A 16,739-nucleotide genomic window follows, 5' to 3' on the forward strand; every position below is an offset into this window, starting at 1 on the left:
AAAAAAAAAAAAAAAAAAAGCATATGTAAAACAGTCATAATATTGCCTCCCTGGCATAATTGCTCAATAAATGTATGTATTACTAACAGGCTTTGATCTAATAGTACATTTAGTTTTGTCTGTTGTGGTTAACTGGGAAACCTTTTAAACCTTAATTTGCTCAGATACTGGGGAACCTAGGCTAACAAGTGTTCTTACTGGTGTTTTAATGATACTAAACTGTCTCTGTTTAGTTACAGGTTTCTATTTACCTTAAGAAAAAGAACTATTCCTGTTTTATTATGTCATCATTTGTTAAAGTCTTTTTCAATTTTACTGGCTGAATTCTTTTCACACTTGATGAATGGTGAGACAAATTAAAGACACATTTGCCTCATCTTTAAAACATATCTAAATAAACATTATTTTATCATTGTCATCACACTTATTGTTATTCCTGTTTTGTCTTTTATAAGTGACAAAATCACTACATTTTATTTATTTTATAAGGCTCACATATATATATATATATATATTTAATAATTTAATTTCATGAGAGATACTGAGTGTCACTGTTTCATTTGCTGCTTGTTTAAAAGGAGTTTGTTCAGTTTTTAGGGGCATTGATCACATCTGATTTAAAATTGATCAGTTTAATTTGCAGTTTTACATTAGATAATGGCAAAGAAAGATAAGCTTATTGGTGGAGGTGTGAAGCCTGGGCCTTGCCCTGCTTGTGGCCCTGCAGCCAGCAGCTCAGTGTGTGTGTGTGCCCTGGGGATCCAGTGCTCTATATGAAGCATCAGCACCACAGGTGTAAACAAGTTTTCCTGGTTTTTCATATAGCTACAGAATTCATGAGTATCATAAATTACATTCAGATTTTTTGACTCTTGTTGTCTTGAACTTTACAGTCCAAGGATGGTCATATTTCCCTGCTTTTGATCACATGGGTAGCTTTTTTAGAGGAAAGGTTTTCATTAATGTGTCAAATTACTCATTATAGAAATGTTTCCCTAAAATAGTGACAGTTGAATTTCTTTTTCTTTTTCTTTTTTCTTTTCTTTTTTTTTTTTTTTAGTGTAGAGTCTACAGGGTCTCATTACACAGATCAGACTCATAGTGATTCTCCTGTTTTCAGCTTCCCAAATACTGAACTACAGGCGCACGCCGCCATGCCCAGTCTCCATCGCTGGCTCAGCATGCCACGGGGGTGCGGCTGGCACGGCATGATGGGGATCGAATCTCGGTCCCTGCAGCTGCCTAAGCAGAGGCGTTAGTCCGCTGAGCTCTCTGGCCGGCCCTGACAGTTGAATTTCTGTACCCTCTATTTGCACCTTTTGACCCCTAAGTTCTGAGAAGCTGTGAGATAGCGCTCCGAGGCTGCACTGGCCCCTGCAGTAGGTCAGTACATGTTGGGTGACCTCTGGTGAAGGAGAATACTGCATCTCATGAAATGTCCCAGAAAAATGGATTGTGATTGCCTTAATAAAGAAGTACTGCTACTTAGGTTTTAAAACAAATCTAAGAACAATAATCATAGAATAATTTGTGATTGTAAGATCCAAAATTGAGATGAAATGCCTTTTAGATACTATCGTTACTGAGAAAATAGGCTTTTCAAAGGTCTTTATTAGCAATTTAAATGAGAAATTACCATGGAAATGTACAGATAATTAGGAAGTGCTGAAACATGAATGTGAGGGAGAACTAATTCAGAAAAGGGCTTAAGGGTTGGGTGTATAAAATATAGGCAATATAAAGTGATATATTGTATGAAAATGAAAGTTAGAGGTCTGTGGATGGGTGTGGTGATACATGCCTGTAATTCCAGCACTTGGAAGGCTGAGGCAAGAGGATTGCTGTGAGTTTGAGGCTAGTCTGGGCTGTACTACATAGTGAGTTCAAGGCCAGCCTAAACCGTATAGTGAGACCCTGTCTGAAAAAAAAAAAAAAAGGAAAAGCCACCTGTGGAATGAAAGACTACACTAAACACTGTGGCAAGCTCTAAAATTAAATGTGACCTTAAAGGCGGATTTTAGATTCAGCCTGCAACATGATTTGATTAAAAGAAAATAAAAAGTGATAAAGCATCTTATAATCCTGAGATTAAATTTAAAGATCACTTATACTCAAATGTACAGTCAAAATTTGGAAAGTATAGTCTCTTATGGATTACTCAAAAGCTTGAATATATATGGCCACTAATTAACTCAGCAAATTGGGAGGATTTAAAAACAGTCATTAAAGCACTGATACTTTGGAGTTAGAAAAATTGCACATTAATTTTATTTCATTTCCTTATTTTAAAATTTTTACTTATTTATTTGATACAGGGTTTCACTATACAGCTGGGACCCGTAGTGATTCTCCTGTCTCAGCCTCCCCACCACTGGGATTACAGGCATGTGCCACCACACCTGGATTCAGTGGCAGGCACTGCATGCCTAGGGCAGGCACTGTGCATTAATATTAGACCAAAGGAAAGAGTGAATTAAAAGTTGCCTATTATGTCAACATAATGTTATATCAGCTAACAGTTATTGTGTATCATATGGCAGATATGGTTTATATGTTTGCATTACCTCATTTTATTTATTTTTTTTGTATTTAGTTCAGGGTCTACAGGGTCTCACTATACAGATTGGACTGGTAGTGATCCTTCTGTTTTCATACTCCCAAGTGCTGGGATTAAAGGTGTGTACCACTACGCCCAGTCTCAATAGCCATCTTAGCATGCGCTGGAGATGGGGCCAGGGTGGCACGCTGGGGATTGAACCCCGGCCCCTGTGTCTGCCTAAGCAGACACTTTAATCCTCTAAGCTATCTGGCCGGCCCTCATTGTATACTCCTTGACCCTATGAAGGATGATACAGTTAGAGTAATGTACTGCTTACTCAAGGTCACACAGCTCTGTGTGGCACAGCTAGAATTCACATGTCTGTCTGACTAGTAGGCACATCCTTAGCCACTTCATGACTAATAGCTATGTATGCATGTATGGTGTTGCTGCCAAGACAGGAAACTATTTTAGCAGTTAGCGTCAAGTGATAAATTATCAGAGGTATAAAAATGAGTGCAGTTTATCTTACTGAAAAATGAAACTTAAAAATTTGCAGTGCCCTTTTTCTGCCTTAGCTCTAAGAACGACCCTTGGGTTTCATTGCATTGCTCCTTAGCTTTGTCCTGTTTCACATGTACCTTCCTAATTCAGCTCTACAGTTTATGCTGGTCTCTTCTTGAATAAAATCTGTTCTTTGTCCCTTTGAAATGCTTTCTCAATATGTAAGAATGTTACTACTTCCCTTGTTTAGGTAGCATAATCTTCTTTTTCATTATTCCCAGTCCCGCATTTATTTTCTATTTCAGCACCTATTTATCCTCATAATCCAGCTGCTTTTAATTTGGGCAGTTAGATACCCAAAATTATAATGGTTTCAAATCTTTATTCACACACGTTCACATATTCAATAATGAGAAAACATCTTAATAATGTAGAGAAACAATAAAATTGTAAAAGCAAGCTGAATACAATTTTTTTTTTTTTTTCTGGCGGAACTGGGGATTGAACTCAGGCCTTTGTACTTGCCAAGCAAGCGCTTATTCTACTGAGCTATCTCCCAGCCCCGTGAATACAATATTGTAGAAAAATTTCAGTATATTTTATAAAACGTGCCCTGAAATTGAGCAGTTGATTTAAGACTTTTAAATTAATTTGATATATTGTATCATTAAATTTATTTGATATATTGTAGATTGATGATGCTTGACAGTTTGACATATTTCTATGTCTATAACATCTGTGGGTTGAAAAACTTCCAGATCTTAACAGATGCCCTTATGTAAGTGCTGGGGTACAAAGTTAGCAAAGGTATACAGTAACATACATTTTTTATTAGAAATTCATTTAACCTAAGACTTTACAAAGTAATGAATTAACTGAACCATTACTGTGTGAAATTGTGCAGTTTGAGTACAATAACCATGAAGGTACCATGAATATTAAGGACTAGGATGCATTTTAGGCTTTACACAGAATATCTTGTGAGCCACCCAAGCTGTTACTTTCTTGGTCTTTACCTCTGACATCCTTCCACATTGTTGTAATCACCCCCTATAACACACTACTCAAAGTAGAAAGTGAATATAAAAGCAAGCTGAAAGAGAACGTGATAGAATTTTTTTAAAAACTCTATGGACTTCAAGGAAATAAAGCATAGAATGGCATTTGTTTCTTTTTTTTTTTTTTTTTCGGGAACCGGGGGTTGACCTCAGGCCCTTGAGCTTGCCAGGGAAGTGCTTATTCCACTGAGCCATCTCCCCAGCCCCCACTTATTTCTGCTGATTACCTGCTCTTTGACTAGTCACATCTTTTAGTCACCCTGAATCTTAGTTTATCTATAAAGGACAATTGAACATATCAAAACTGTTTTAAAGTATCAGCCCATAAGACTAGTGTCAAGCCATAGGGAAGTGTATTCATCAGTTGTCTCTTATAAAAATGAGACAAAAAGGGAATAGTTTAGTTATAAAGTCATAAAGCCAAAGTGCAAAAGGACTATCTTCTATTCTAAGTTTATTTCTGCATTTAATGTTAAAATATAATTTCTTTAATTACATCATAATTGTGACTGCAAGAGAATATGATTCTTTGTTCTTCCCAAAATCAAAATAATTGCTTTTTGTGTTTGAATTTTTTCTAGTCTGTTGAATGAAAAGATAAAATATATTGACTAGATCTCTAAGGCCATACTAAGAATGTATAATTCTGTAAACGTATGATTATTACCTCTACTAGCAATAATATAATAAGCTATATAAAGTTAATCTTAAAAGAAAATAGATTGACCCTGCCCCCCCCGCAAAAAAAGGTGTGGTGGCGCATGTTTGTAATCTTAGAGATGAAGGCAGAAGGATCGTGAGTTTAAGGCCAGCATAGACCAGTCTCAAAAAACTATGGATAAAGAAAATGTGATTATCTTTGTATAAGGGAATACTGTTTGCTTATAGAGAATGACATTTTTGAGACATTTGTAGGAAAATATAATGTTGAGGGAAATAAATCAGGCACATGAGCTTAAATCTTGTATGGCATCTTCATTTGAGCAAAGTATAGTATAGAGAGAATAATAAAGGGTGCATAGAAGGGAAAGGGGAACAGATCCCTTGCACTAGGGAAGGGGGTCCAAGGGAACAGGGGAGTAGGGCAAAGAGGAGGGAAAGGAGAAAAAGCAGAATAAAGATATGCCGTGTAAGGAACCTAATAACCCCAATTAGTGTAAACATTATGTATATAAGTTAAGAATTATCAACAAGAATGAAAACCAGATGGGAAAGTTAGAGGAGGAGGGGGAGTGGGAGGGAAGGGAAAGGAGATTTAGAAGACAGACAAGTTGTAGTATATACATGGATGACTCCCCAAAATGACTGTCAACAGCATGAACTGCAAACATGTACTAGCACAATAAAAACATTTAGAAAAAGAAAACAAAATACAAAAAACAAGACTAATAAAACTTACTTTCAATAAAATTGAACTAAAGTTATCTTCAAGTCAGATGGTACTTCTGAGAAAGTATCAATCAGACTAACCCCTCTACAAGATCTGGCTAAAATAAAGAAAAAGATAGAAAAATGTTTCTTAACAATGAAAATTATATTTTCATTGGCACTGAGAAACCTCTGTTACATGATTTATCCATGGAATACTGTTGTAAAAGTCACTTAATTTTTTGAGTTCTCCTCATTGCTTTCTTCTGCCACCTCCTCTGAAATTAAATAGTACTATAGACAAAATGGACCTCTTCTAGTACTCTCTGCCTGTGGAGTAACTCTGTTTGGAATTTCCTTTTTACTATACATCAACATTTCCTAAAAGAAGATATTCTAGCAGGATGGTAAGGTATAATATTATCAGTATAGATTACAAAGGGATTTATTTTCTTGTTTTTCTAAATGCTTCAAACAATATTCAGTGCTGTCACTAAGAATATTTTCTTCTGCTGTGTACAACATAAGGAGAAAAGGCTGCCACCTCTCTTGGATTCTTTTTGCTTTGCGTATTCTGCTGCCTTGAATGGTGGCCTCTCTGCCCTGTCCGCTCTGCCTTGGAATCAGCTGACGTAGGCTGCAACTTCCACAAACTGAGCTGAATGGACCTTTCCTCCTTTTCAAAAAAATTTTCCCCCACTCAGGGTTGGAGAAAAGGGTTGGAATTTTTTGTTGTGGTTATTATTTTATTACTTAGTTTATTTTCAAAAATTTTAAAATAATGTAGTAAATTTACTTCTAATTGAATACTTACAGTGAAAATTATTTTAACATATTTATTTCAAAATATATGCATATAAACTGGTTATGTGGTTACATGTTTTTAATACTCACACTCTGGTCATCTGAGACGGGATCACAAGTTTGAGCCAGTGTTGGGCAATTTATTGACTTAGTGAGATGCTGTCTCAAAATAAAAAGGGCCTATAATATAGCACTACCAGTATTTTCCTGGAGCATTTTTCAAATCACTAAAACTTTAGGCAGTAAAAGTAGTGTGATATGAAATGCTCTTGCCTGCTGATATTAAGGTAGGTGAACCTAAGGCCTGTAATTTCTTAGAAAGTTGGTTTAAGGATTAGTAATAAAATTATCTTTATCACTTTAGAACACCTTCTTTATTTAAACTGAGTTATTTACTTTATTACTATAACTAAGAATTTAACCTGTTAATACAGCACTCTGAAGAAGGTTTGCTGGAAGAAAACCTACTCATTGTTTTCGTGACAAACATGGGTGTAGGGGGCACTGGTATAAAGTATGTATTCAAGGCCTAGAGATACTTAGTGGATAGAAACATACACTAGTAGGGTTTTTGCCAGAGTCTGTCTAGTTTATTAAATGAAAATTTTAATCCAAAATAAAGCTGCTTTTCTGAATTAATCAAATTGGGGCAGTAATCTTTACAAATTACTTTTTTGTTTGATCTTTCATAATATATATTTCAGAAATCTCACATTTTAAGGGATTTAGCTATGAACTTTGATAGTTGCATAGTTTATCTCAGTAAAAAGCTAGTAAAAATTGTATGGCTATATGTGTACATTATATACTCACACAGTTAAACAACATAGATACATGTATAAAATAAGGCAAAAATATTGTGTTGAATGATTTCTGTTCTGGAGTATGGCCCTAACATAAAAAATAAGTATGATGAGTAACATTTGTTTAATATAGCTTTTGTATTTTTTAAGAGAGACAGTAGGATTAAAAGAAAAAAATATGAAAATTTGAATAATTAATTTATCATGCAGTGGATCATTTATAGAATACATGACAATATTTTGCTGTTATGTAAAAATGCATAATGCCATAATACTTGTTTTTAATGAATAATTGAGGTATTTGATACTAAAGGTAAAGTGATCTAATCTTTTTTGTACACTTAAAATGTTTTCATGAGTCTAGATATGTTCCTTTAATTACAGTTCCAGTTTGTACTTCTTAGTTTCAGTGTGATGCTCACAGGTTAAAAACTGCCTTCCTGATTTGTTTGAAAGGCACTTAAGAACTACCTGTGAGTGAGGATATATTTTGGTGAAATTTTCCCTTAAGCTTTTTGCCTATGAACTCCTCTAAATCGAACACTACATTATTTTTCTCATAAAATGATTTTGTCACTTGTAATGCCAGCACTCTGTGAGTTTGACACAGAAGAATGACTTTGAGCCCACCTGGACAACTAACTCACTGACCTGGAGAGACCCTATTTCAAAATAAAACAATAAAAGGACTGGGATTTGGCCATGAAATCTGCAATAAGACAACCTATGAAGGAAGATTTAGACAGTGACTGCCTCATGCTACGAGGAGGGGACTGGGGGGTGTTCTGGGGGTGTGGGGAAGATGATAGCCAGGGTGTGCAAGGCTTCTTCAGGGACTAGAAAAATATGTTTCATAACTGATTGTGGGGCTGGCTGTATGGCTCTGAATCTACTAAAAACCACTGAATTATGTATTTTAAAAGAGTGACTTTTATGTTAACTATATACATACATTTTATGTATGTTAACTATATTTCAAAACTTAAAATAAGATCATTCTTTTTTAAGGCAATTTAAGTTCAATGAGAGAAAAGCTATATGTAAAATAGTATTAGTATAGTTTGGCATTGTTTTATCTTGCATTTAAATAACTGCTGCTGTTAGAAAAACTTCCTGTGAAATGTTTTCAAAAGCAACTCTCATGTTTTGGACAGACATAAGTGTACAAATGCATTTATTTGTTCTGCATTTTGTATTACCAATCAGCAGTGCAGCCAAGATGTTAGAATCATGTAGCATATTAAGTAGACAAGTGCTGCTGCGATTTCCCTTAAAGCGAAGACTTGCATTTGGAGGCGTATTTGATGGCCAGAACTAAGCTTTGCTGGTTGTTGACTGCTGGGGTCACTCTGATCACTGTTCCATTAGTTCATACAGGAAGAATCTCATTTTCCATAACTTACCTCAGAATCTTAGTCTGTTAAAAACTAACAGATTTGTAGGATGAGAGGAGGAAGGAAGTTGTATGGAAACTCATAGGACTTAAATTTTCTACTTTCTCTACTCAAGAAAGCTTCACGAGGTAATCTGGCAGTTTTATTAAGAACTGGAACAATGGCAAGTAGCTTGAAAATGAAAATTATTAGCATAAAAAATTTATATTGCTCTCAATAGGAAATATATTCTCAGGAAGCATTTCTACTTTTATGTAGGTAACTTTTTCTCAAATTTTAATGATTAGGTAATAGTGTAGAAAATAGTGTTATATTCTACAATGCACATGCCTATTTTTTGTTACTTTAAGTTGAGTAATAGTGGAAGTTTAAATGAGAAAATATATCTTTGATAGTGTTAATATATTGAAGTTGGTTTTTATGTAATTGAATCAAATGCAGAATAGCTTTATTTTCTATGTGATCCTAAATGAAAATTTTAATTTTTTCATTCAGTTATGAAATTATATGGACAGAACTATAATAGATAAGATACAGAAACTTGTATTATGGTAGCCTAGAAAGTTTGTCATTAATATTACCGATATTTTAAAGATAACTTCATTCAGAATAACACATGACATGTGACCTTTTTCAAAACAAACAAAAACTTATGTTTGGATATTTTTGATTTTCCCTTTCCCAGCTTTGGTAATTTAGTTGAGTTCAGAAATATGCATACCACTGAAGTGTCTCAGTTACTCTTCTTTTGTTACTGGGACAAAATACCCAACACTCAAGATGAAAGAAGGAAAAGTTTATTTAGCTCACAGTTAGTGGAGGTTTCAGTCCATACTTTGCTGGCTCCAAGGCAGCGTGGTATGTGACGCAGAGCAGCTGTTCATGGCTGTAGCAAAGATCAAAGAGCAAGGGAGGCACTGCAGCACCAGTAGCCATCCCTCCTTACATTGTATTGCAGATTACCCACCCCAGGGTCACGGTGTAGCACCCACATCTGTAATCCCAGCCCGGGATCAAGAATCAATCACAAACTCCAGAAGTTGCCCCATGACTGCGGAGGCTTTGAGGGGACACCTGTACACAAACTGTAGCATAAAGATTTTGTAACCTGGAACAATTCGCTTCTTGGAAATTAACTTTCTGTGCATTGTTTTCTGGCAGGTAACAAATCACAAGACAGTGGCATAGCAGAGATGGAAGAACTCCCCGTACCACATAACATCAAAATAAGCAACATTACGTGTGACTCATTTAAGATTTCATGGGAAATGGATTCAAAGTCAAAGGACCGTATTACACACTATTTCATTGACCTCAACAAGAAAGAGAACAAGAACTCCAATAAATTCAAGCACAAGGTAAAAAATCCAACAAATATTTACATTTGGCTTAATCTTAAGAAGTTTCTAAGTATGAAGAGACTTTAAAAGAATAATGTTGTATTAATGACTTATATGACTTTTTGACATTAGGAAGAAGTAAAACGTACTTTGAAAACCCTAGCCCTCTAGTAAATTTTAGAAGAAAATGATATGCCATGGTTGTTAAAAAATATTTAAAAATTAAAATTATAAGTATCATACAGATCTAAAATTTATGTCATACAGATATAAAGTTCAACATATATGAAATTAGATTTATTTGTTTCATGAGGAAACTGCTGAGGTTTCACAAAGATATTTCAAGATTTGATTGCCTTTCTTTACTTCACATTTGAAATACCATATTAGGGCCAGAGAGATAGCCCAGCAGCGTAAGTGCCTGCCTGGCAATTGTAAGGTCCTGAATTCGATCTTCAGTACCAAAAACAAGTATCATTGGAAATGTGGTATGTTTTCCGGTGCAGTTTTAATTATTTTATTGTTTAGAAATACCTAGACTTTTCTATGAAACATAAGCTCCATGCTTGGATAAAAGCGAGGAGGATATTACATACATTTGCATATAAAAGATGCATTCATTTTACAAGTGTCCTTCCACACACAAAATTCTCAGTAATGGACTTGTTAGTAGAATTATTGAGTTGCATTCATTACACAAGTATTTTTAATATTAAATCCATTGAATTTTCTCTTTTATACCTATTTCTTCTATTTCCTTATACCCATTTCCTAATTTCCTTAAATTTTGTCAGTATGAGAATGTTACACATTGAGAAGCATATAATGTACGGAGAAAACCAAGATGCTAGAAATTAGGAAAATTGGAATCCAAAAACATTTATGCCATTGGCCCTGGATCTCTGACTACAGGCATATCCTGACCAAGTTGGCCCATGTTTTTGGATATGCAGAATAAGAGATTTAATAATAATTGTTAATTATTCTTAAACAGAAAACTTCTGTTGTCATCCAGGAATGTAGGTTCCTCTCCATTTTTTATAATTGGTTAAAGTTATAGTTTTATGTCTTTCCTTTCCCCCATTCCTTTTTTTTTTTTTTTTGCTTGCATTCTTTTTCTTCCTATCCTTCCTTTTTTTCATTTTTAGGATGTTCCAACAAAATTGGTGGCAAAAGCTGTACCCTTACCTATGACGGTCCGCGGACACTGGTTTTTGAGCCCAAGAACTGAATATACAGTAGCAGTTCAGACTGCCTCAAAACAAGTTGATGGTGATTATGTTGTATCTGAATGGAGTGAAATTATAGAATTCTGTACAGCAGGTAAGAAAACTAGGTACAAACACAAAATGTTAACTATTCATGGAAAGTTAATTACTGAAAAATATTTATTGTAGTTAAAAGGTGAACATGAACATCACCATTGGTTCTTTTTTATGCTTTATCAGCATTGTGTAACAGAATAAACCATATTGCAGTGACTTGTGAGAATGGAGGTTTTTAGCAACAGAACTTGAGTGATGACATCAAATCTCTCCTTTGGGCATGCTGGCCCCAATCCCTGGCTCCCTGAGCTGGCCACAGAGATGGAACGTGGTGACACATGCCTGTAATCCCAGTGCTGGGGAAGCTAAAAACAGGAGGATCACTATGAGTATGAGCTGCATAGTGAGACCCTGTACCAAAGAAATTTTTAAAAAAACCTTTGTTGCATATAATTTCATTTTTTTCCAAAGAAAAATAAAAATTGATGAAGTTTGAAAATTATATGTTCAGCTATTTTTGAGCTTTCTTTTTATTATTATTATTATTATTTGTGTGTGTGTGTGTGTGTGTGTGTGTGTGTGTGTGTGTATATAACCAGGGATTGAATTCAGGCCCTTGTGCTTGCCAGGGAAGTGCTTGTTCTACTGAGCCATCTCCCCAGCCCCTTCTTTCATTCTTTTACCTTCAATCTGTCCCTTTTCATAGACATTGAGGGGAGGAGGCCAGAAATATAGTGTGTGTCTCTAATTTCAGGTAATGGAAGTAAATCTCAGTAAGCTAGTAGAAATGTTACTGGATTTTTCACTTGAGTACTAGAAGAGCTTAAGAAAATCTGTCTCTAAATTAATGTATTGTATACCTCTGTAGATCTTTGCTTCATTTAAAAGTAGCTTAATAGTCACTTACCATTGGGAAATGTGATGTGAACTGTATCTTTATTAATGTTTACATTTAATATTTAGATATTGATATTTAAGTATAACTGGTATTTCCTTTGGAAAATATTACTAATCAGCTCATTCATTATCTGTTACTCATTTATTAAAAAATTACACATTTATTGAGCACATAGTTGAGTATTTATGCCATCATCTCCTCTTGTCTCTTAAAAATGGGACTTTGCCTCTTCTTCTTTACCCAGATAACTATTTCCCATAAAAAATAATTTAGAGAAAGGCTGTTTCAACATACGGGACGTTATAGAAAAATTATCTAAGGAGCATTTTGCTAGCCAGGCATGGTGGTGCACACCAGCACTCAGAACCTGGAAGAGGACTGCTGTGAGTTCAAGGTTGGCCTGGGCTACCAATTGAGTTCAAGACCAGCCTTAAAAAAAATGACCAGCCTAAATGGCATAGCAACACTCCATCTCAAAAAAAAAAAAAAAAAATTGAAAAACAGTTTGCTTTATCTATTGCACGTTGCTAAGCAACTTTCCCCAGCTGGAGCATCCTTTACGTAAATAAGTTTTTTCTCCTATAGCTTCATACTTGCATTATTGTAGTCAGTACATGTTTCAATTTCTTAATTTCAAACTCGGTAGAAAATTTTTGTGGACATGTTACATAGATATATCACTACATGATAGTACTTTTATCTTCAATCTTTGTTTACGATTAAATTGTTAGCTATTGAAATATCTTTAATTAAGAAAGATTTCAGTGTTATACTTCAAGAAAAGTAGTATCTCTGTAGTCTATTTCTTTATTTTCAGTTATAGTTGTATGATCCATCATTTTATGTACCAGCACTAAACTTAGTGCCAATTAAACTGAAATGTTATTGTTAGACAAATATGAGAGATGTTAAAATGTGAAAAAATGCATTTCTAAAGTAGATGAAATATAGTATTAATCATTGTTTAGTAATCAGTGACGAAATAGCTAAAGATTTTTATAATATGAACAATGAGTAAAGAAGTTTTACTAACATAACATTTACCTGTTTGTTATTGAAATTAGTATTTCATTTCAGTTTTTCTGTAATTCTTTTTTTGACATTTATCTCCTATTGACTTTTTTTCCTGCAGTTCTTTTCATTGTGTCCTATCACAGGAATTTAATCTATATAAAACACGGATACAATCTTTTGGCATTTCGTAACAGGTTGAATATCTCTAATCTGGAAATGCAAAATTTGAAGTGTTTTTAAGTTTGAGACTTTTTTGAGCTATAGTATGACATATTAATATATTTTTGAATTCTGGAGGAATTTTTTTGCAATGGGAATGCCCAGCTAATAAAAAGTATATTCAAATATTTCAAAATCCAAAACACTCTGACATCTGAAGCATTTCTGATCTAATAGCCTGTGTCTTAGTTTCTTTCTTGTTACTGGAACAAAATACTGGACTCTCACAACTTAAAGTGGACAGGTAATGGCTGCCAGGAAGCAGAAAAGGGAAGGGAGAGGGGAGGAGATGCCCTTCCAGGCCACACCCCTGTGATGAGCCTCTTCTAACCACGCCCCTTCGTAATAGCATGTACATCTCCGTAATCCAGTCACTTTCCCAAAGCCCAATTTCTGAATATGTGAGGCTTTTGGGGACCTATTACACATGCAGTTTTGTTATGATTACATGAAGTAGTATCATGGTATCTACCCACTCTATCTTACCTGCTGAAGCCCACTTGACATTAAACAAAAGTATGTTATACTATTTCTTCTTTAGCTTAAGGAAGAGCTCCACAATTTCCAGTTCAGAGATATCTATCGTAGGTATACATCCCATAATTCTAAGGAAGTTATATAACAAATGATAAGGTGCAATCAGCCTTTCAATACACTACAGTTCTTTTCTATAAATTAGTTTTCCTTTTTATTTACATGGGTAAAATCTAAAAGGAAATAAATCTGTTCAAAGGTGTTGTATGAGTATAACCTTGACTCCATAAATTATGAGAAAACTATTGTGTATCAATTGCCTTTTAATCTGGACGTTTAATTATTACAGTATTTATTGAGCCCATACTGTGAGCTAAGCACAAGGCATTGTAAATGAAATAAAACGGGATACCACAGGCTTATCCACTTGAATTATAGTTTATAATACAGAAGATACCCAATACTCTCCATAAAAATGCCATTATTCTTTTAGACTGTTAGTTCGTTGAAAGGAATAATAATATAGTTTGATTTTTCATCTAAACATCTAATTTCACATATTGTTTGGTACATTGTGTGTTTTAATTTAAATAAATGTTTAAGCCAATGAAGCAGTGAATAAAGTAAACCATGCTGCCCATGGGCATTTTATCAAGCTTAGTCTGTTAGGAATGTTTTAGTAAGCTTTATAAACCAAATTTTTTCCTTAGTTTCTGAAGCAGTATTTTGACAGCAATTCTCACTTTTCAAAGCAAGAAGTTGACCAAAATATTAGATTTCTTAGAATTTGTATTACGTTTTCAGAAGCCTTTTGTACCCCAAAGCCATCAACCAGAGCCAGAGGGCTAGGCTTGAAGTTACTGGGTATATGAAAGCTGGGAAGAATCATTAAGCTTTGACAAGAGCAAACATCTTCTTCAGTAAATTGGCATATTTACTGATTTTGTCAACTTTTGATATTTATATAATAAATTAGATGAGCATTATTATTTCCGCTTTCTAGCTTTGCTATTGTTTGCGGATGATAAACTTCTTATCCAGATTATCAACTGACTGAAAAAGCTGGTGAGGTGCTGATGTGCATTATGTGTATTATGAAGAGTTACTGAGCGCATTTGTTTAAATATTTTAAATTCCAAAGAGCTGAAAAATGCAAGGATATTCTAAGAAGCACCTATAAACCCTAAGAAAAATATTTTGTAGACAGAAAAATGTAGAGTACAAAGACAAGGTGTGTTTTATTTATAATCAACTTCCTATTCACTTAATTTTGCTCCCTAACAGTGAATTTTTAAAAACCACCAATTTATTAAGTATGTAGTTGGTGCTTTTGGTGCAATATTTTACTAATAGATTTTTTTGAAAATTTTCAGACTATTCAAAAGTTCATCTAACACAGCTGCTGGAGAAGGCTGAAGTGATTGCAGGACGTATGCTTAAATTTTCTGTTTTTTATCGTAACCAGCACAAAGACTATTTTGACTATATTCGGTAAGAATACAATATAGTTGTTTGCTTTTTAAATATTCCAAATTCAAGAGTCATATTTCCTTTGCCTCTAGTTCTGCCAAATTGCAATTCTAAGAAGCCTCTAAATATAGTTAGAAGAACTTTAAACCACAGGTAGTTTTAATACTTGCTACTTTCACAAAAGGTTTTAAGATGATAAATAGGCAGATTTGTATTTTAAAAAAAAACTAAGGCTTTCAAAATGACAAGTGTTATATTGGTTCTAAACCTTCCCCTATATATTGTCATTTTAAAAATCTTGGTCTCATTTTAGCTGCTAAAGAATTTTTACATTGGCAGGACTGCATGTGAAAAAAATTTTGAAGGCCTTTTTTATTTTTTATATTTCTCTAGCTTCTCTTAAATCAAGATCATGGTTCCAAATTTGTATCACACCCATGATGTGAAAAATGCTAAGTAAATCATTTAGACTTCCATGTTCTTTACTTTTTTTTCATTTATGTATTTTCCATGTTCTTTAAATAAAGTACTCTGCAGTATATTTGTACATATTTTCATATTGAAAATAATGTTCTCTTTTTTAAACAGTATAAATACGAAGTTTAGTCCAACATTCTCTTCACTGACAAATTACTTATTCTCTAATCTTTTTAATTCCTGGTGTGTGCCATTCACCTAAAGTACAGAGTACAAATTAAACAACATTAAGTATGAAGCTTGACAACTATTAATTGGGAATGACGATATGTAGAAAGAAAGATTTCTTTTATATTCGGTAAGCACACAATTTTGCAAACCAAAAATTTCCATTCCTGTTGTTGTCTTTACTAGCAAATACATCAAGAAGATAAAGTATTAATTATGTGTTTGGTTGTTGGTTAGACTCCTGGAGTATTGCCCGTGCCTGTTGTTAGTTGGCCACTTGGGGTCAGTGTTTCTCCATGATTTTCTGTGTCCCTCAGCGGAAAGCTGGTGTCCCATACTCTGCTTCATGAGTTCTTAAAAACACATCTAAGAAGAAATAGATAAGAACAAAACACGTGTAAAATGGATGAAGTTATTTTAAAAATTACTTGAATTGAGTTTAGAGACCAGCTTGAAAGATGTGTCTACTGTTAGCCGAATTTCCCATAATGATAATAGTAAATTCTGTGTAAATTGTTCTTTTTTTTCCCATAAATTTATTGAGAAACAAATAGCAATGAAACAGTTTCAAACCAAACTGGTAGGACAGTTTCAATAATTAACACATTGTGTACATTTTTCCTAGTGGTTAATTGCTGTACAAGATGTAGACATGATATCCTATTTACAAACACCATTAGAACAAATCCCTCTATTCATTAAGAGAATGTAACTGTATATGGATCCTAGCCACTTGAATACACAGATACAAAATGAACATTCATCTGCATCCCCTTTTTATTGTTAAGTTCCATTATTTGAATATTATAGGTGTGTAAACTCAGCAAAATATTCTAAAAGAGTCTAGTTGCCCATAATAGTATTGGGTCTTCTGCTTGACTGGCAATGTCAGAAATTGTTGACCTGAGTCCCCCACAGCTCAACATAACAGCATGGCTTTACTT

At 34.2% G+C, this 16,739-nt stretch overlaps 1 protein-coding gene across 6 annotated transcripts in view; it reads left to right on the top strand.

Moving 5' to 3' along the window:
• Phyhipl (phytanoyl-CoA 2-hydroxylase interacting protein like) overlaps window positions 1-16,739 on the top strand; it is a 75,071-nt gene that overhangs the window by 45,347 nt on the left and 12,985 nt on the right. For 5 of the 6 annotated variants that reach the window (XM_023706128.1, XM_023706129.1, XM_004645877.3 and 2 more), the window contains 3 exons: window positions 9,632-9,828; window positions 10,959-11,133; window positions 15,054-15,171. In XM_023706128.1, coding sequence (XP_023561896.1) covers window positions 9,632-9,828; window positions 10,959-11,133; window positions 15,054-15,171 — 490 coding nt within the window. Of the gene's footprint in view, window positions 1-7,693; window positions 7,822-9,631; window positions 9,829-10,958; window positions 11,134-15,053; window positions 15,172-16,739 lie in introns of those variants that run through there. The other variant, XM_023706127.1, reaches the window with a different exon arrangement.

This window comes from Octodon degus, unplaced genomic scaffold, assembly GCF_000260255.1.
Source record: "Octodon degus isolate 3935 unplaced genomic scaffold, OctDeg1.0 scaffold00240, whole genome shotgun sequence".
Classification (NCBI taxonomy): domain Eukaryota; kingdom Metazoa; phylum Chordata; class Mammalia; order Rodentia; family Octodontidae; genus Octodon; species Octodon degus.